The sequence below is a fragment of the Myripristis murdjan genome, chromosome 4 (genome assembly GCF_902150065.1).
Source record: "Myripristis murdjan chromosome 4, fMyrMur1.1, whole genome shotgun sequence".
Taxonomy (NCBI): Eukaryota; Metazoa; Chordata; class Actinopteri; order Holocentriformes; family Holocentridae; genus Myripristis; species Myripristis murdjan.
In genome coordinates this window covers 26,886,113-26,905,933 of record NC_043983.1, presented here as the reverse complement: position 1 = coordinate 26,905,933, position 19,821 = coordinate 26,886,113, and the positions used below count along the sequence as shown (strand labels likewise).

The window sequence follows — 19,821 nt, the reverse complement described above, 5'->3', positions numbered from 1 at the left end:
ACATGGCTTCTCTGAGACCAGTTATAGGGATACTCCAACGTTTTGAGCAAAATACTCTTTTTCCAACGTATGCAGTCTGAGACTAGATGCCATTTTCGCCTCTGTACATCCAGTGGTTCAGTTCCTATGGATAGCATTTCATGTTAGCTTAGCATAAAGACTTGACGCCTATGGGAGCCATTAGCCTAGCTCAGTCAAAGTGAAGAAATAAACTTTACAGCAACTCCAAAGCTGTCTTATTTCCACAAAAACAAAATGTTACCAACAGGAAAGGAAACCAGTGGACGTGCAGAGGTGAAAATGGTGTCGAACATCTTGCCTCAGTCTGGGTAAGTCATTAATTGTACTACGTGATCTTGCTTGTATACCGCATGTAATAGCCTGCCTCCCCCAGGGTAAAAGTGTAATATAAGAATTTGCCTCAAATGCTGTCGGAGAGCACAGAGGCATAGAGGCAGGCAGACAATTAGAGGCAGCTACATGAACACAGCAGGCGGACACACGGACAGGAAGACAGATGTGCAGACAGGTGTCAAGTGAGGATAAATATAGGCCCTGTGTCCTGCGGGGTGTGTGACACAAACCTCAGATGACATTGGCCCTGCGGGACATTTGTCGCCAGCAGCCAGGCCTGAACAGCCCGGACGAACATGAAGGGACATTGAGGAGGAGCCCAGCCTGCAGAGAGACAGCTACTGCTGGGGGACGTCCCACCTGCAGCTCCAATCTTCTCCAATCTTCTCTATGGAGGAGCAAACTTTCAGAAATGAAAGAGCGGAGTTGAGGCGTTCACGCAGAGCAGGTGGAGATATGGGGTCACTAATGGTATAAGAGGACAAATCAAAGGGGAGTCTGTCAGTCCTTTTTTTAAAGGTCCCATGTTTTATTCTTTTTGGCAATCTAACACAGTTTTTATGGTCTTTAAATTTTTTTAATAGCCTGCAGTAGGCAATTTCACACTCTGGTGGCCCCAAATGGCAGCAAGAGGTAACTGTTTGAATTTTGACTTCAATATCTAGAGATTTGTACGATGAGGTGGAGGTGGTGAAGAGGTTCAGCCATTGTTGGTGAGACCAGGTTTCTCTGGACCGAGTTCTGACAGCCAGCTTGTATTTCACTCTCAAAGTCCCCTCGGAGTTCACTTCATTCCTACAAAACACTGTAACTTAAGTGGTGACATCACCCTGCAACGGTATATGCAAATAAAAATTTTCTTCCTTCCTTTCTTTGTTCCTCCCTCTCTGCAGCATACTGCATTATGGGACAATAGTGAACAGTTTCTGCACATGCAACATATTGAGCCAGTTGACTTGGGACTCCATCCTCAGTGGAGTGTGTTTTCGGGACACAGCTCCTGCCTCATCTTTCTGGTACAACAGGAAATACATGAAATCAAGGAAACATGGGGTCATGTGGCCTTTAAGTTTCAATTTATCATTCCCTGCGCTCTGAGAATATTTCCTGCCAGTGTCCATACTTGGCACCAGAATTTAATTTGGGCAAATCAATACAGTTCATTTCAGCAGCAACACAGCAGCATCTCAATTAGCAGAGATGCGACTCTCTTCTTGTACACTTTGTGATGTCAGACAAAACGGGTGTCTTTTAACATGAAAAATGTACCTAGACCAGATTTAATTTATTTATTTATTTATTTTTTTTCAAAATCTATAATGGGTTTTATTTAGACAGTGAGAAAGTCTGGTAAAAACGTGTTTGAATACCATGTGAAATATCGCAGCTTCTGTACGTAGCCTCCAGTTTAGCTCACCAGGCACTTGAGCATCCTCAGAATCAGAGGCATCACTTTTTAAGATAAGGGAAGGAAGCTCCTCTTAGATGTTTTTTTTTTTCTCCTCACCAAATGTCAGTGAGATATTTCCCGACTGTATCTCAGATCATTCTGTGATAACTTATGAGAGGCTGTCTGGCATATTCCTCTTAGTTTGAACTATTAAGCAGAATCAAAAATCAAGACTACGTGTGGTCCTTTCACCATTCTTCTGGTTAAGAGAAGGGAGGAAACAGTGAGTTGATTTCAGACTGACGCTGCCTTGACGGGTTGAGGCAGGGCCGTAACCTGCTGCATCGCCTTGCCGTCCCTCCTTCCAAGTCCTATTGAGTTTTAACTGCAAAGTCCCATTTCTGCTGCAAGAAAAGATAGCTGATCTCTCTATTCTGAGGTGATGGATGGTTCACTGATGTTTACTCAGAGGAGGGAGAGACACAGAGAGAGGTCTATTGAGCATGGAGGAATGTTTACCTGCTTTTTGAATCCATGAGCAATGCTGGCTTTTTAAAGGCAGTCAGCAGTACCGTGGGGAGGAAGGGAGAGGATCGATCAGAGGCAGGAAATGGGCTGTGCTAAATTGAAACAGACTGAAAAATTCTGCTGTAATTATATCTGTGTTCAATTACCCTTAACATGATTGCTGAAGGAGCCAGGTGCTATGTAATTCAAGCAAGGGAAAACGTGAGCGCATTTTCTGCATGTAGATTACGCTCAGAGCAGCACATCAAGACAGTAAAACAGTGTCTTTCATCGGGGTAGAAAATGTTTTTGTCTTGAGCTTGACTGCAGCAAATGTGCCACGGGAGAATTCAGACACGTGGCTGGCTGGTGAAAACGTTGGCTTCGAGAGTCTGACTGAGTGACTGGCTGAATATGAATTTCACAAGTGTTTCACTTAGCTGGCATTGATCTTTAGCGAGCGGGCAAAGAGGATTGCGTGTTTTGTAGTGCTGTTTTTGAGCGGCGAGGCTGAGGTGAAGCTCTCGAGGAGCTGCGGGGTATTGAGAGTGTTGTGGAGCGTGATATTAGGGCCAGCGCTTCGCACCAAGAGGCCTCCGAGCTGTAACGACCTCCGAGCATCGCCGGGCCTGTTGGCTGTGACGGACAGGGCCTCTCAGCTGGAACAAAACATTGCTAAGGGAGAGAGTGGCTGCTTCAGTCTGGGAGTTTTGCTGGCGTGCAGAGGGGTGAGAGGAGAAAAACCTGCTATCTGAAGCAGGGGGTTCATCAGAGATCATCAGACAACATGGGAAAAATATTCCATGTCCAGTTTTGGATAGAGACAGATAAAAAAAAACGAAGGCTGTTGTGAGGGTTAAAAGGGTTGAAGGCAGACCGGTCAGAACATTTAACATCAGCACTGTGGGATTTTCTAAAATGCCCGAGTACTTTTACTGTAGTTTCAGGGTCTAGACCTATAAAAGGAAATTAATTTTGTGAATTTTAGCCGAGATAATTAATCACTTCTAATCATATTTCGCACTTCTAGGTAATAACACAACATCCTGCTCTTCATTTGCACTTAATGCATCTAATGCTGCCTCAGGCTACATTTCCCCAGTCAAATGAAGTTTCGCCCTCAGAAATATAATTTACTTCTCTCCTTCTCTCTCTCTCTCTCTCTCTCTCGCTCTCTCCCTCTCTCTCTCTCTCCCAGCCCATTTTACTGTCTGTTACAGCTGATGTCTGTTTTGTCTCAATCTACTGTTGACAGGGCGAGGGGTGATCAGAGCACTGAACCATGACACTAAACTACTGAAACACAGAGAGAGATAACAAATATGCGTGTCGTGGAACTGCAGCGAGGCATTTGTCTGTTCAAACGTTACGCATTTCAAAGACAGTTTGACTGCCATGTCCCCGTTCCACAAGAGATGAAGATATTCCCACAGATCATAGCGTTTTGTTGTCGGTTCTCCCACATTGTTTGGTAGTGCTTCTGGCCAAGTTTAAGCCCAGCCTTTATTTTCCCTGACAGGAACTTCATGTTTTGCGTTTCATGTGCCGTCCATCACGGTGGATCAGGTGACAGATGAAACAGCTTTAATGAAACCGGAGATGATGAAACACTTTACATCAGCCTCTGTGTGGAAGGACAAAGGGCTTTTTAATCCCTGACACCGGGCTCCTACCTGTCAAAATCTGTTCTTGTCAGCTGCCTCTTAACTCCCAGCGCAGTAAACTCCTCAGGTTCAATCTTGAGTGACACTAATGCTCACACTGAACGTAAAGCACACGACCAGATATAGCACCTAATTTTCCACAAATGCCTCCCCATGGCCACAAAATGTCAAGTTACCATTTGCTATTTTAGCTTCTTTATGGGCGAGCCGCAGCATTTCAGTTTAGCTCTGTCTCCAAAGAAGGCATTATGGAGAGGTGAATTACTTTACTGTAATGAGATCCCTCTCAATAACAGGAAATCTGCATGTTTAGTCACTAGGCTGTTTGAAATGCCTGCTGCTGATATTCTCCTGGAGCAAATCGAAAGATTATGGAGGAGGCAAATGTTTCTCCTGACTCTGTGGTGGTGGTGATGGAGGGGTTTGTCCTTCAGTGGCTTCAGATTTATAATATTCGAAGGGCTATTGCTGCTCTAGGTGCACGAATCTCAAACCAAAACAGCTTTTTTCCAATCCTTTCCAGTTTCTATACCCAATCTATACATTAAAAGATTGAGAGCGGTGTTTTAATGAATGAGAAAGAGGAAGCAAGGTCTACCAAATCGTATACAGCGTCTGATATTCTACAACTTTATCAAGGGGAATATGTAACGTCAATAAACAAATCAAAATATAAACTTTTTGGAACAGTTTCAGCTTCCCGTGGTTGTGGGAGTGTTTGGGCTTTGGTACTCTCATGCATATTCAAAATGACTCTCTTTCGTTTTGTCATTTTTGCTTTTCTCTGCACCATATGTCATAGCAAGTGGCAGGAACATGGGACAGAGGGGATGGATGACCCGAGTGAGTCTGCTTCTCCACGAAGCACCCTTCATCACGGATTAATGATCAAGTTGACGCATATCCGCACTGAAGGCTGGAATTGAGTGCCGTTGTTCTTCATTGAAATAATACGTCATTAGCTCACCGTGTCATCTGTAACGATCCGGTGATAGACGGCCTCTGTAACGACGGCTCCTCAGTGACACAGAGCGGTGGACTTCTAGGTATTTGTCTCCATAGTTTTCAGCAGCGCTCTCATCAGCGTCACTGAGCTGGATTCAGACATCTCGCTGATTCTGAAACTGGCCACAGCCCTGTGTAATTCTCACTTGACCCCATTTGAGCTCGCCTGTTTGAACTTGACTATAATCACAGCTAATGTTGCAAAACGGCAAGAACCGTATCATGTAGGGCCAATTCAGGGCCAGGATGAGCTTCACCTCGTCCATTACAGAGATTTACAAATGAATAATATCCCCGGGCTCAAACAGAATATCACATGCATGCCAGAATGCCTCACATGGCTCATCACAGGTACCCTGTACAGTACGGCAAGCACTGGGAGGAAATCCTTTTAGGAGCCGAGGCCACAGCTCCTGCTTGAGGAACCAAAAATTCCACCTAAACTGTACAGGTGTTGTAGCGCCTTTTTAAAAATTCCTTATCCTTCTAAAAACGTGGCACCAAAGCCACCATAATAAAACAGGTAATACCCAGGGCTGGATTTTCTCTCGCCTGACTGTAACACAGACATGAAACTCACTGGTCATGCCCATCCAACAAGCAGCACTGCAACCTAAAATTCCTGTGAGGCTACTGATCATGTGAATGAAACAAGCAGCAAAAGAGCACAGATACCGCGCTTCACTCTGTAAGCAGATTAATGCTCACTTCAGCGCGCTGATTACACATTACATAGGCTTTTGACTAAGCCTTGGTCAGCTGCTGTGGAAGACGCAATGCTTTTTAATGTAATCCCACAGCTTCATGGACAAGAGGAAAGCTCCATGTCTGCACCATAATCCTCGAGGTAGAGATGATAAACTTGGGTTTGGCATTGGTTTTGCAAAAGAGAACCCAACCTAACTCTTCTTCCTTAAATGTCTCTTCTGAGAAATGCAGTCACATGAACACTGTCAGCACAATTCAGTCCTGCATCGAGGGAGGTGGGGATGTAATGAGAGGTAAACTCACTAACCCAGATTACCCAGCAGGGTTACCCCACTTTTAATTTAGAAACCACTTTACCCACCTTAATTGATTGATGTAAATCTTGAAGATATAAATTAATTCTACCCAGTAACAGAAAGTAGTGTCAAGGTGAGCCATGTGGAGGAAATCTTTTGAAGGAAAAGAAACATCAATGTCATTGATTTTTGTTTATATTGTTGGTTATAGTGACAGACATAGTGCAGCAGTGTTTTCTTTACTACTACATCACTGTAGAGAGATCCCTGTGGATTTGTAGATGGTTGCCTTGGCCACTGCACACAATTACCTCTCTACTATATTTGTATTTGTCATTTCACATGCCCAACATGAGATCATTTTTCACAATAGTCCTATTGTCAGCTAAAGGCTGGCTACATGCAAAGCCTTTTGCCCCAGTTCACAGCAAAAGTGAAAAGTGCTTACTTATATCTGGAGTGAGATGTGAACACAGCGCTGCATGGGAGACAGAGAGCTGGGTGTAGTGCCTTGGACTGGTGTGTCAACCTGCCTGCTTTTGGATTTAACTCTAAATCTATGAAGTTCTCCTGAAATGCAAATGTCAGCTGACAGAGAGTCAAGAAATCAGCAGTCTAGTTGCTCTAGGGTTATACTTCTTCACAGAAACAATTCCTGAATGAACCCTTTCACTGAAACTGAAGTTACTCTCTGGCATTTTTGCTAACACACTTAATTTTGGTGCACAAAAGGACCACAGGAGGATCAAAATGGAAGCATTTACATTTATCTCTAATCCTTTCAAATGGAGTCTAAACTTTAAAAAACACATACATATGCATCCCAATTAAAATTATAATTATTAGCCTATCACCTATTACCTTTTTTGTTAAAAATCTGCTGAAGCTGAAGAGCTTAAACGTTAAACATGTTGGCTAAGTACAAGATTTAGATGTGAGGATGTGAAAACATGGCTGGCACTAAGCCCGATGCAGCTTCTTGGTATGCTGCTGTGTTCTTCACGACACTACCATTGCTCACTTCGAGATAAGAGAGCAGCTGACTGCTTACAAACAGCAAAGTTATCATTTTCTTTATTACAGGCAGAATAGCATTGTCTGGGAAGCAAGCCCTGACCAAGTGCTCAGCAAGATAATATAATCGCCAGCACAGTCCCATTATTTGATGAACACGAGTAAAAACTACTAGGTTGCAACATGATTACTTGGGCAGAGATGACAAAGTTAGATTTTGGGGTCAGTTTTGTAACCACACCCAGAACCAGGCATGCTTCAAAGTTTTCCTCCAGGAAGATGCAACATTAAACATTATTTTTTCCAGGACTGTGCCAGGGACACCTGCATGTCTGTATGTTTTCACTCCAACTAGCTGGTTTCCTGATCAGTGTCTCCTCTCTAGCTGAAGTTGTGTTAATCAATGAACAGATGATTATAGTGTTTAAAAACCTGCAGGCATTGATGGCTTGATCAAAAACCCCTGCTTTTACCAGCCTCTTCAAGGCAATTCAAGGCATGTTGTCTCTAACAGCCCCTTTAAAATTTCAAACCCGAGAGCACAAACAGTTATTGAACAATCAACCTTTCAAGTTTGTTCAATTTGAACCCGCACAGGAAGACTTGGTGCAAAATGCATAAATGAATTCAAATGTTCCCCAGTCGATAGATGCAGAGGTAGAGGCAAGCTTTACGAGGTAAAAAGGTGGCATTTTAATTCATGGTAGAACTGTTTGGCAAGCCTGCCTGCTGTCACCACTGACCCACAGCATCTGCTGCGGCATACAAAAGACAACTACAAGGCTTGTTGGTCTAGGGGTATGATTCTCGCTTCGGGTGCGAGAGGTCCCGGGTTCAAATCCCGGACGAGCCCTGCAAATGCAGCCTCTGATGTCCAGTTGCTACAGTGTGTGTTTGTTGAGGTTACAAGTTATAGTGACTGAAGTACACACACCAAAGCTTTCAGCTATTGCCAGATCTGTAAAGTTTCCAGTACAAAGTTACAAATAAAATTAAAAGTAGTAAGTTGCAGAGGACATGAATAGAGTGTAACTGCCTGGTAAGTTATGCTCATGACTACACAAACATTACAGTAAAGAAGCTCTTGCTCTTGGAGCCACTGGTCTCAGCTTGGCTATACTTTCGGACCCTGAAGGGAAACAAAGCTCTGGTCATAAGTATGAGCATGACCGTTTAAGCAGATGCAACTGTTAGGGAAATGTCTGGCAGCAAACTAGTGCTACGACCTTTCCAAGCTTGAAACTTTTCGCTGAGATACAGAACATAAATAGAAGCTTAAATGAACCCTTTGACAGACGTCAGGATTCAAAGCTGTGCTGGGAAACCCCAGAGGATTTAGCATACAGTTACACACTGAGGCTACTATATTTCACTTGTCTCATTTGCACAATACGAGCACTTAGTCCACACCTAGAGTGTTAAAATGTCCCAAGTGTAAGATTTAAAATGGATTTTTTTTTTTTTTTTTACTCTGGTCTAGTATACCCTTAACCAGCACAGTAGAAGTACCAAGATGTGTCCCATCCCGAATGACATCTACAAGGTTAAGTACAGACACCGACATCTAGTCTACCACTGTTATAAGGAAGGAACAAAACATTCTTAAAAAATGAAAAATAAATGGTTTATTAGAAAAACAATGCATACACAGTCTGGGATACAAAGAGTTTCATTACTGGAAACGAGAGGAAAGCCAACAGTGTTTCCGTTTTCCTTCCTTAAAGACACTGGAATTTAAACCTGACAGATTCAAAGCTAGATCATTTTTGTCAGATTTTGCATTTCCTTGATATCTGACATACCATCAATCCACATTAGTCACTGCATACTCACAGAGCAATTTCATGTTTGTGGGGGACAATTTCTGGTATTTCTAAGGGCAGGCTTATGCTGTAAGCCAGAAAACATCAGTAAATATCATAAACCAACTTTTTGGGTTTGGTCTGAGCTACAGTGTAAACCGATGGCATGGGGTCAGAGGAGCACAAAAAAAAATGGAGACAAGAAAACAATTCTTCAACAGAAATAAATAACAGCTGCTGTCATCCAGGGTGTGGTGGTCCACGCAGAGCTGCTGCAGCGTGTGATGGTGACAGCGCTCAGCCGGACAAGCTGTGTTCGCCTGTTGTTGCTGTATTGTTGGAGAGATAATCCAGTCCACGGCTGGGGCTCTTGCTCACCCAGGCAGACTGCTGCGGTGGCGCTGAGTCTAAAAACTATTGCGTCCCTCTGGGGCCCTCTGCTGCTGAGCTAGCTTACCATAGCCGCCTCTGGCTGGGTCGTAGTCTTGTCTGTACTCATCTCTCACCTGCATGGGACGCAGAAAAACAAAGAGAGGGCACATGTGTTATACTCCAGATCTAAATGCAGCGTGCACAGCAGTTTATCACTCGTTTAGGATTTACTAAAATTGGAAAACTGCCCTCTATATTCATAATAAATCCCAAACTGCATCCAGACACATCAGCACAAAGATACTGAATACACACTGGTAACTATAATTCTACAGCTGTACTGTAGCATGTCATTTGGTCTAATAAATGCATGGACACATAAAGTCAGGCCAAAGCAGATTCCCTACTAGTATACTGTAGATGCACCAAATCAAAACATCCATGCTTTGTTGACGGGCCAAGAAGTGAACGTTAGCCGTGTTTCCATCAATGTATGTTTGTGTGCATTTGGAAGTAATGGTTTAGAAAAGGCTGATGGAAAAAGGCAAAATGAGTTTCTACGCTCGCTTGAGGCGGTTTTAACCTTTTCAAAAAGACTTAATGCACCAAATGGGGTGATGGGTTTGCGTAATGATGACGTTGCAGAGAGCCGGGGACCAAGTCCTCGGTCAGACAAACAAAATAAACCTGAGCTTGAACTTGGAGGCGATCATATGGTGGATGGTGCCTGATCACAACAAACTGAGCCGCTGCACAGCCCGTCCTGTGTCTCTTGGCTGCATGTGACCAGCCATTAAACCTCTTTATCGTCTCTTTGGCCATGGGTGTTTGATTACACTGTATTAAAGCGTCCTTTCTTTTATCAAATTTTGGATGTAAACCCAGCCACCGTCAGTGCTTGCATGTCTGCATTGTATTTTTTTTTGTTTTTTTGTTAGAGCTACGTCCCTATTCTATCAGTCAAGCTAATCAAATTAAAGTGAATACACATTACTCATGTTTTTGAGTAAATTCATCTGAGTTCTGACATTGTCACAGGTCTCATTATTTTAAATGAGAAGGTATTACAGTAAAATTGCACACTAGGGGGAGAGGTTTTGGACAGGATCTCATCTCTGCCATTTGTTCTCACATTAGTCTGTCCTTGATCAAATATTTATGTTTCACTGTTGAATTCCTTATGTTTCTTCTCCAGCTGGCTCTCTCCCTCCCAGCATGACAACACCGGCTGTGTCTGTGTGTGCTCCGTTTCAAACGAGCATATTACTATATAGTTATATCATTTTTCAAATGCCATAATACGGGATAATAATGCTATCTCTTTAAAGGCCACAATTAATCACGTTTAACATTTTTGGGATTTAAGTCACTTTCTGAATATTAATATTAAAATGTCATAATATAATGTATTGATCTTTTGAATGTCATAATAGTGCATGCAATTTACCAAATGCCACAATATGCCATTGTTCTCAACACCATGATATAATATGATGATAACGTGTTGTTGTTTTTTTTCCCCCAACAAATGTTCCTGTGAAGGGATTCCCAAACGTTTTCATATCAAGAACAACCAAAACATGCAGGCCATAGAAACTGAACGGGTAGAGCCGGCGCAGGCCTTTGGCTCACAGCCAATCAGAGTAATTCCGGGTGGTTCACCTCGCCGTGGCAACAGCGGTAGTGTTTACTGATGTCACCATGTTGGCAGAAGAGTTTGTTACACTGGGAGCAGAATCCAAAATATACCATGCTTTTCAGGAGAGATCTATTTTTGTTCTCTCTCTGTCACCTGTAATACTTCTGTAATATTCCTATAATCAGTTGAATCTAAGGACAAAGTACTGTGAATTTGTATGTAATAACAGTGCATTTTTTATAGCAGAAGGCCGATAAATTAAAATAACATTGATAATATTAATAATTCCAGCCATATCTCCCTCCTTATATCCTGCGCCTGTGCAGCTTACTGCCTCACACTATGGGGAAAATGTGAATGAGGAGAAAGAGCCGATTGATTCAAATTAAAAAAAAAAAAAAAATGTTGGTTTTGGGAGGAGCTGCACCTTGTATGTTGCTGGCGGCTTTGCCAGAACATTTTTCAACAACAACCCAGCTCATTAGGATTAATTTAGCTCACATCTAATTAGCTGATATTAATGTTAGCCTGAGATATTAGCTTTCTATAAGCAGCGTATTCTTTAAAACAACTTTTAATAGCACACAGACAGTTTCAATTGATTGTAATGCATTAACTTTAACTTCCCCATACACAAGGTGACAGAGAGATCCACCAAACAGCCAGATGCTTGTTCTGTCACGACGCAAGTTCCAATAAAGTTATTCAAACAAACTCTTCTGCCGATGTGGTGACATCAATGAACTCTATAGCTGTTGCCGTGGTGAGGTGAACCACCTGGAAGTAGTGTGATTTGCCGTGACCAAAGGCCTACAAAGAGTCCACAGCGGCTCTACCCTTTTAACTTCCAGGATGCAGGCATCAGACCACACAGCCGTTTGACATCGCTGCACCCCAAACAAAGGTCTGAGGTTGTTTTTTAGTGCCGATTTCTGTTATTATCTATCCTGCAGGTGGGCAGGACACAACAACATGGAGACAGACAGCTTTGTTAAAAACCATCAGCCTCATATATTTTCTCATTCTGCTAACTTTTCTTGATTTAGTAAGAAGAAATAGTAAGAAAGTAAGAAGAAATTAACTATTGGTAATGTTGGTGGAGAATCCTAAGAATTTTCTCAAGGACTCCTGGTGGTCTCTTGGCCTTATTTTAGAAACTACCAGACTTTAATACATACTGTTATATACTATTTATATGGACTTCAGTTTGACTAACATCGATTTCTAAAGGCTGATACTAATAGCTGAAGCTACTGATATAAAATGTGCTTAAATTTCACCTTTTTCCCCTGAAAGTTAAGTATTCCGTGTTACCTCCAGGATATAATACTTGGCAGAGTGAGAAAACAGCTTTGCACTGTGGGATACTGAAGCCTCCTAGTAACACCAAGGATAACAACAACAATACTGATAAAATATTCATGCATACTTGTATGGAAAAAAATGTTGCATTACAGCTACTCACTTCCCCTAAACACCAAATGCAGTTTAAGATGAAGTCTAAAATAAACAGATGACTGAGCAAACTGCGTAACATCCAATTTATCAGAAGGGACTGGCTCTGCCTCATGTACAGCACGAAGAGTACACTCATCAAAAAGCCGAAAAGCTCAAAACTGCATGAAACTGACATCTCAAATAACACAATGTCAACATGCATTATCAAACATGTTTACAAGTAAGAAAAATTATCATGCAAACAACGCACACATGTTGATTTTGCAGAAACGCGGATTGACATAAGTGTTGTTTTGTGTGATTTTGACTTGTTTTGCCCTCCAAACACAGGTGACACTGCAGAACGCCAAAAGACGACAGCTGGATATCGACAGGAGCTGAAACGGGATGCCTGCGGCTGAAAATGTGCAGTGTGAGCTCAGAAAAACCAGGACAATATTCCTGGTTTTTCCTGACAAAATTTCAAGGACAATATATCCATTTTCATATTTTCAAGGTTTTCCATGACTGGAAAATTAGTCCATAACTTTCCAGGATTTCCAGGACACTTGAGAACCCTGATCACCGACTTACACATTAAAACACATTAAAACAGAAAGACCTCACCTGTCCTCCAGACTTGCCGCGGCCGTACTGCCGCCCCTCCTTGAAGCCAGCGTCCCAGTCCGTCCGGATGATCCGGTCATCGAGCCGAGTGCCATTTATAAAGCGCATGGCGTGTTCAGCGTCTGCACGTGTGTAGTACCTGGCACAGCGGGGGTTAAGGTCGTCTCGGGCTTGTTGTTAACAGTCGATGAATGTGAACACGCACAAATAAATATGTAAAAACACAGAATCCTAGCTTTACTGCCTCGTTGCTACTGTGAAACATCAGCACATGAGGCTACATGATACCTACATTATTAAACCAGGCACAGTGTTGAAATATGCAGGTGAGCAGAATGATGAGTGTTTATATAATTCTGCACGTGTGTATTATTGACGTGCGATTTACACCAAAAGGATACTCTACAAAGCAGAATCCGCAGGCTGTTTTCTTGATCTTATCGAGGCCGATGATGATGCGTTTGACATCTCCACTTTTGGAGAACAGTTCATACACCTGTTCAGACAGACAGACAGACAGACAGACAAGAGAGACAGGTGGGTGGGGGTTCGTTAGAGTGGGAGGGGAATCCTAGCGATACAATCAGATAAAGATTTCTCTATTAGTTCAGTGAGTCTGGGTCCCAGGGGAACATTGAATTTGGGTGTCCATCATAAGGTGGCGGCGTACCTGAGTTACAGGACTACACCAGCCTACAACAACAACAACAACAGCGAGAAGCTCTACTGTCACATGAAGTTGACCAACAGATCAGAGTAACGATCTACTGAGTAAATAATGTTCAATAACTCAGACCTGCTCCTCGGTGGTGTAGAAGGAAAGGTTTCCCACATACAGAGTGTGACTCTGTTTCAGCAGCTTCTCCTGTTCATACCGGTTACCCTAAACACACACACACACACACACACACACACACACACACAAACACACACACGCACACGCACACACACAAGTTAAACGAACAAGTAAACCTTAGCTCTAGACAGAACTTTAACTCCAGAGAGAGAAGGTGCATTGACATGGTGTCTGAAGACCAACCTCAACAGTCTGTCTGACTTTAAACGCTTAAATGATTACATGTTTGTGTTGATGAGAGAGAGAGAGAGAGAGAGAGAGAGAGAGAGAGAGAGAGAGAGAGAGAGCTACTTATCTAAATATAATCTGCTCTGAGCTCCTGAACTCTGGTAGGAACTGAATAATTCATGTCCAAAATACTTTGAGTGCACTTTGTATAAAAGTCTAACATGATCATCCCATGCCAACACAGTCATTTTCACTGTTTTAATAGAGAGCGCCTTGGAGTTTCTGGCCTACATGTGTCCCTACCCAAAGAGGGCCCAAACCCAGACACCCAAATATTTTTTACATCCTGTATGTGCACATTTCAGGAAAAAAAGGTCTTTACAATTTTTGAATAGAATTTGTTTCGTGGCAGTCATTTCATTAGCATCAGTCTCATTTTTGAAGACGGCTTTTTAATGAATCTAACCAAGGACTTAATAATTACTCAGTTATGTTGGCAAGGGCTATATAGTCTGTCTTACTGAACACATTCAGAAAAAATAAACATTACTACAGGAAGTGCACACTCTGGCATAACATGTAGCTTCTTTACAGGTGATTTCAAGATAATTTGAAACAGGTAAGTGAAGATGACTGAGGCTCACATGTAAGGATGCATAGGTCATTTAACATCCTCTTCACTTGTTTTGGCTGCGTTACTAACATAAACGACTGGCTGAATGTCTGCTAAATGTGTATGAACTGTCAAACCATGGCAAACTTGTCCGCGACTCGTCAATTAATCAAAGTTAAAGTCAAAGTTGACCAAAACAAAATGAATCACAGCGAGCTCGACGGCTGGATGCTGTGTCCGTTACTAAAAGCAGCTAGCAGCCACAGCTAACAGCGTTTAACATGAACCAGCGGCGATAAAAGAAAATAAAACATATAACTCAACTTACCTTAAAATGCTGGTCTCTGTATTGGCTTATATCGACGTATGAATCGCTGCACAGCGCGTTCAGTTTCACAGACATGGTGCAAATTAACACAGGCGGGCTGCAGCTGCCGCTATTTAGCTGGCACAACTTCCGGTTCAATGTGTCCGTCTCTTGAATAAGGCCGGGTGAAACCACAACGTGCTGTCTGATGATGGGGATACGCAAGTGAGTAGCGCCCCCCTGCTGTAGCTGGATGTACTGCGCCACGGGGAAAATATCTGCTCTGGTAGGTAGGTAGGTAGGTAGGTAGGTAGATACTTTATTCATCCCGCAGGAAATTCACATTTTCTTCAGCAGTATCCACAGATTACAGATTAAGTAAATAAAAAAATAGAAATAAAGAATAAGATCTAAGTATAACAGAATAAGAATAACCTAACAACAGAACAACAGAATAACCTAAGTACAACCCAGTGTGCAAAAAGCAATGTGCAACAAAAAAAAAAACAGAAAAAACCGTGTGCATGGGTGTATAAAATGTGCATAGAGGTAGGTCAATGTGCAAATTTAGAAGAAATATACAGTATACACATGATAAATAGCAGTAAGCAATATAAACACTATGAACAAGGGTTATAAAAAGATAGGAATATGAACAATTTCAACAGAAGTATTAACAGGTGTGTGTAAGGAGGCAGATTAAATTGCATAACGTGATAAATGGCTAATCAAAATTTGTCTGTATGTGCAAGTATTTGTCAGCACGTGTGAGCATCATCCATATCACGTTCACATCAATTAGTGTGGTGCATCTGTCTAGTCTGCAAACACATATTGCACTTTATTTATCAGCGCGTTAGGGTGAGTTTTCTTCCACCCAGCAGTAGCTATAGAGAATACAAAATAAATCGAACTCATCCTTTGACCTTTTCCAGAGGAAGCGGTGTGAAGTGTGAGCTTTAATTCCTTTCAGCACATCAAATGCTCCTTTCAGCACCGCGCCGTCCTTTTAAAGCCCATTTCAACTGCAGGGACTTTCCCCCCGGGACTGGGAACCTTCAGAGGAGCTGTGTGCCTCTCGACCGCAGGGACCGGGATCAAAATGTAGTTGTGGGGGACAGGCTTACAGCGTCAAACACACACACACACACACACACACACACACACACGCACACACACGCATAAAATAAGGAAGCACTCTAGTATCGATTTAGGAGCAGTTTAGGACGAAGGAAGGACATTTCTCTTTGTTTGATAACAATAAAAGTAAAAAGAGGCTTTGCTCTGGGCTTCCTGACTCACTAAAATAATAATAAAAAAAAGACTAAAGAAAAAAAAAGTGATTCTGGACTGTGCTGCTATGACAAACTAATTATTGAGGTGAAGCATCTCCTTCAGCTGCACTTTAAACAAGCCCTTGTTATGACTCAAGATTGTGAAACACACAAAAGTGAAACCAGGGAGAAGCAGAAGTTCTTGTCCCAATAATAAAAAAAAAAAAAAAAAAAAAAAAAAACATTTCAGACTGTAAATGTTCCCAAAAGGCCAAACTTTTTTATTAATACAATTTCAGACTTTCATTGAACACCAACATGTGATTCTGATCCCGTCATCTGCCTGTTTACAAAATGAACAAGTGTAATTCTACTGTGCAAAACGGTGTACAGATATGAAGGTACCCTCGTAGAAACCATTAAAATTCAAACAGTCGCGAAGTGAAGTGACAGATGCTGACGTTGTAAACCAAACGCTGCGGCTTCTCACTGCAGGTGTGTTCACGTTCAGCTGGGGAAAAAAAAACACCTGGTCCTGCATCAATAACCAAATTAACCGTTAACAAAAAAAAAGAATCTCCCTAAAAAAAAAATCAAATCAAGACATAAGAAGTGAAGTCGGTGCTGGGACATCGGTGGCTCTGCAGGGGGCGCCACACTCCTCTCCTCTCCGGCTTGGGCAAGCGGTCTTCAGCATCATCAGCATCAGTGGTCAGATTTCCACTCGACTCTGTGGCGCCACCTGGAACCTGAGGTGAACATGAACGCACCGCTGTTACATTAGTGAGATTAAAAAAAAAAAAAAAAAAAAACATCTGTAAGAAGATATAAGCCTATACAAATCGCCTTGTGTGTGTTAATCTGATTATATTGATCCCCTCAAGTCAGAGATCAGGTCAGCTGGCAGGGATGTGCTGCCTTGCTCAAAGGCACTTAAGCACATGCTGCAAGAAATAAAACATTTAAAATCTGTCACGTGTGTAGTCATGTGGGTAAAAGGTGACAAAGAAAACACCTGGGGCGATTTTCAGAGAGCAGAAGTGCAACATCAAGTTCAGAAAGAGTGTTGGACAGGTTTTTGTTTTGGTTTGTTTGTTTGTTTTTTCTTAACTGATTTTGAGATTTTTGTAAATCACCCGGATGATGATGATAATAATGTCACACTTGTTTCAAATGTCTTTAGAGATGCACAAGATATTGGAGGTCGGTGCGTTATCCCTCCCATAAATGAGAAGATTAAATTATGATAATTATTGTTCTGATATTGAGTTAACATCATCACACATGAATCAAATGTGGCTCATTGGATCCACAAGAGTCCCTGCTTTCCAGTCAAAGCCGACTGATGCAACTCCAAGACTCTCTTTTTTGGGCCCCAGTCTGCACAAACACACCACTTTACACCAGGGTAAACAAACACACTTGAACTGCATGGTCTGTGCTCCAAACTGCGTGGGATCAGCATGAGGTGGGCATGTCTGCAGAGGGGAAAGCCGTGGCTGCCTGGAGAACCCATTTTCATTCAGAGATCTGGGGGTCAGAGGTCAAGGGACCCCTTTTTTAAAAAAAGCCATTTTCCCCTCACTAAAGACTTTGGAGCGATGTTTACTCCTCTTGTCGACAACCTAACATGACATGCTTAGTGCAAATCGATTTGTTAGAGCTACTCATGACACCAGTGTCTCTTCTTCAAATCGATTCAATATCAGTAAGAATATAATAAGAATATAAGAATATAAAAAAAAAAAAACGACTAAAAAAATCGTGATACTTAAGTGAATCAGGTTTTCCCACCCAATGATACCTCATCATCATATCAGAAGTGAATAACTGAGTATGTAATTTTCAGAATAAGGTGTTTTATCTGTCATGTGAAGCAGCCCAGATTTTCTACACACTGCAGTGACACAGATGTCGGCCCGCATGCTCACATTGTGAAAGCAGCCCTCCCAAGCGCCCGTCTCCCTTCATCAGAGCTCCGACTTCCTCTCGATGCTCAGCAGCTCCACCTCGAAGATGAGCGTGGCCCCTCCCGGGATCTTCGGCGGGGCTCCCCGGTCTCCGTAGCCGAGCTCGGCGGGGATGACCAGCTTCCTCTTCTCGCCCTCGCACATGCCCAGCAGGCCCTGGTCCCAGCCCTTGATCACCTGGCCGGTGCCCAGCGTGAAGGTGAACGGCCTGTTGCGGGGGATGCTGCTGTCAAACTCGGTGCCGTCCTCCAGCTTGCCGGTGTAGTGCATGTTCAGCACGTCCCCCTTCCGCGACTTGACGGGGCAGTGGTCCACCCGCTTCTTCACGCCGATCTGCACCTTCTTCTTGTCGGCCGCGCTCACCGCCGCCAGCGCCACGGCGAGCAGGAGGCACACACGCATGGCTGCAGTCCGCTGAGGCTGTCCGGCTGATGGAGGATGGGGTCTCAAAAGCCTGGGCTCCACACACACACACAAACACACACTTCTGCAAATGTTCACAGTGAAGCAGGAAAACGAGCGAGTCGGTCTGCAGCCGCAAGCGGAAGTGCGTTTTGTTGAAGCGACGGTCCCACCAGCAAATAGGTCCGGTTCCCCCACACCGCACAGCCTTCGTGGTTGCCATGTCCGCCAATTAAACACGATTTACTGCTTGTTTTTTTCTACAGTCACTTGAAAGTACAGGAGAGCGCACTAGTTTGTGAAGTAAATTAATCTTCATTTCAAATCTTGAACATACAAAGAAGACAGCATCATCGCTTACAAGCACACGAAGCATTAAGACAACCAAAAAAAAGTAGTGCACAAGAGAAAAATACAGCAAAAACAAAATGAAACTGATAAAAATTAGTTTGTTTGTCCGTATTTCTTTATGCTTATTTGTGCCTGGCCGCTTAACAACACACAGAAACACTACAGGTTAAATGTAAGCATGTGTGAAAGATCTCCACCTGCCGTCCAGTTCCCCCAGTCCTGCACTCCACCTGTTTGAAGATGTCTGAAATCTTGGCAAATTAAAACTGAGGTTAACAAGAGATGAATATATTTTCATGCAATCAGATCACAGATGTATGACGATATATAAGGGCCATTGTAGGGGGCGATTAAAGTGGTAAATTTATGAGGAAAAGACTCACATATTTATGAAAAAAATGAAAATTTTGAGATATAAAGTCAGAAACTTATGAGAAAAAAAAACATGGAAAATTTGTATTTCTTATACTGTCAAATTTAGTAACAAGGAAATCCCTAGGCCAGAATAGCAATATTATCATCAGCGTATGGACTTTGAAGAGATGTTCCTGTGACTTGAGCCGATTCAGAGGAAAACAATATTGTGATTCTGGGCTCAGATCAGCAGGATTTGCTTCTTACTAAAACTCACTGCAAAGCTGAATTTGATGAGGTCTGCAGTGTGTGCTTGATCCAAACCTGCAAAGTGAAGTGATGTGGTTCCTTGACAAAACAAACCAAAAAAAAAAACCCCTCTTTTTTCCAATTTTTTTTCTCATAAATTTGTGATTTTTTTCTAGTAAAAATTATGACTTTAATCTTATAAATTCTGTTTTTTTTTTCTCTGCCCTGAAGTCAAGTTTACTGGGTTCCTGGTCATGCTGGAGTTGAGGGAAATGAAACAGCCAATTTTATAGTAAAGCCCATCCTGAAGAAAGCAGAAATAGATGTAAATATTCTTTGAGTAGAGTGGAACTTACAGGAAACATCAAGGAGGGTGCTGAAAGAGAGAGAGAGAGTTACAGGGATTATGGGACAGGGAGACTAAAGAAAGGCACTCCTGAAACAGTCGAACCTGGAGTGCAG

At 42.5% G+C, this 19,821-nt stretch overlaps 2 protein-coding genes and 1 non-coding gene across 3 annotated transcripts; 1 reads left to right on the top strand and 2 right to left on the bottom strand.

Annotated features, from left to right (window-relative positions):
• Window positions 1-7,719: 7,719 nt before the first annotated feature.
• trnap-cgg (transfer RNA proline (anticodon CGG)) lies at window positions 7,720-7,791 on the top strand. The gene has a single exon. It is a non-coding gene; the product is annotated as a tRNA-Pro (tRNA).
• Window positions 7,792-8,540: 749 nt separating this feature from the next.
• Window positions 8,541-14,931, bottom strand: ncbp2 (nuclear cap binding protein subunit 2). The gene is made up of 5 exons (XM_030050519.1): window positions 14,781-14,931; window positions 13,612-13,698; window positions 13,217-13,311; window positions 12,816-12,954; window positions 8,541-9,246 (listed from the first exon to the last, which is right to left on the bottom strand). The coding sequence occupies exons 1-5, from the start codon at window positions 14,853-14,855 to the stop codon at window positions 9,148-9,150; spliced, it is 495 nt and encodes a 164-aa protein (XP_029906379.1). The 5' UTR covers window positions 14,856-14,931; the 3' UTR covers window positions 8,541-9,147.
• Window positions 14,932-16,285: 1,354 nt separating this feature from the next.
• fkbp2 (FKBP prolyl isomerase 2) lies at window positions 16,286-18,565 on the bottom strand. Its single transcript, XM_030050563.1, has 2 exons — window positions 17,965-18,565; window positions 16,286-16,782 (listed from the first exon to the last, which is right to left on the bottom strand). Exon 1 carries the CDS (start codon window positions 18,403-18,405, stop codon window positions 18,004-18,006), a length of 402 nt encoding a protein of 133 aa, XP_029906423.1. The 5' UTR covers window positions 18,406-18,565; the 3' UTR covers window positions 16,286-16,782; window positions 17,965-18,003.
• Window positions 18,566-19,821: the final 1,256 nt, after the last annotated feature.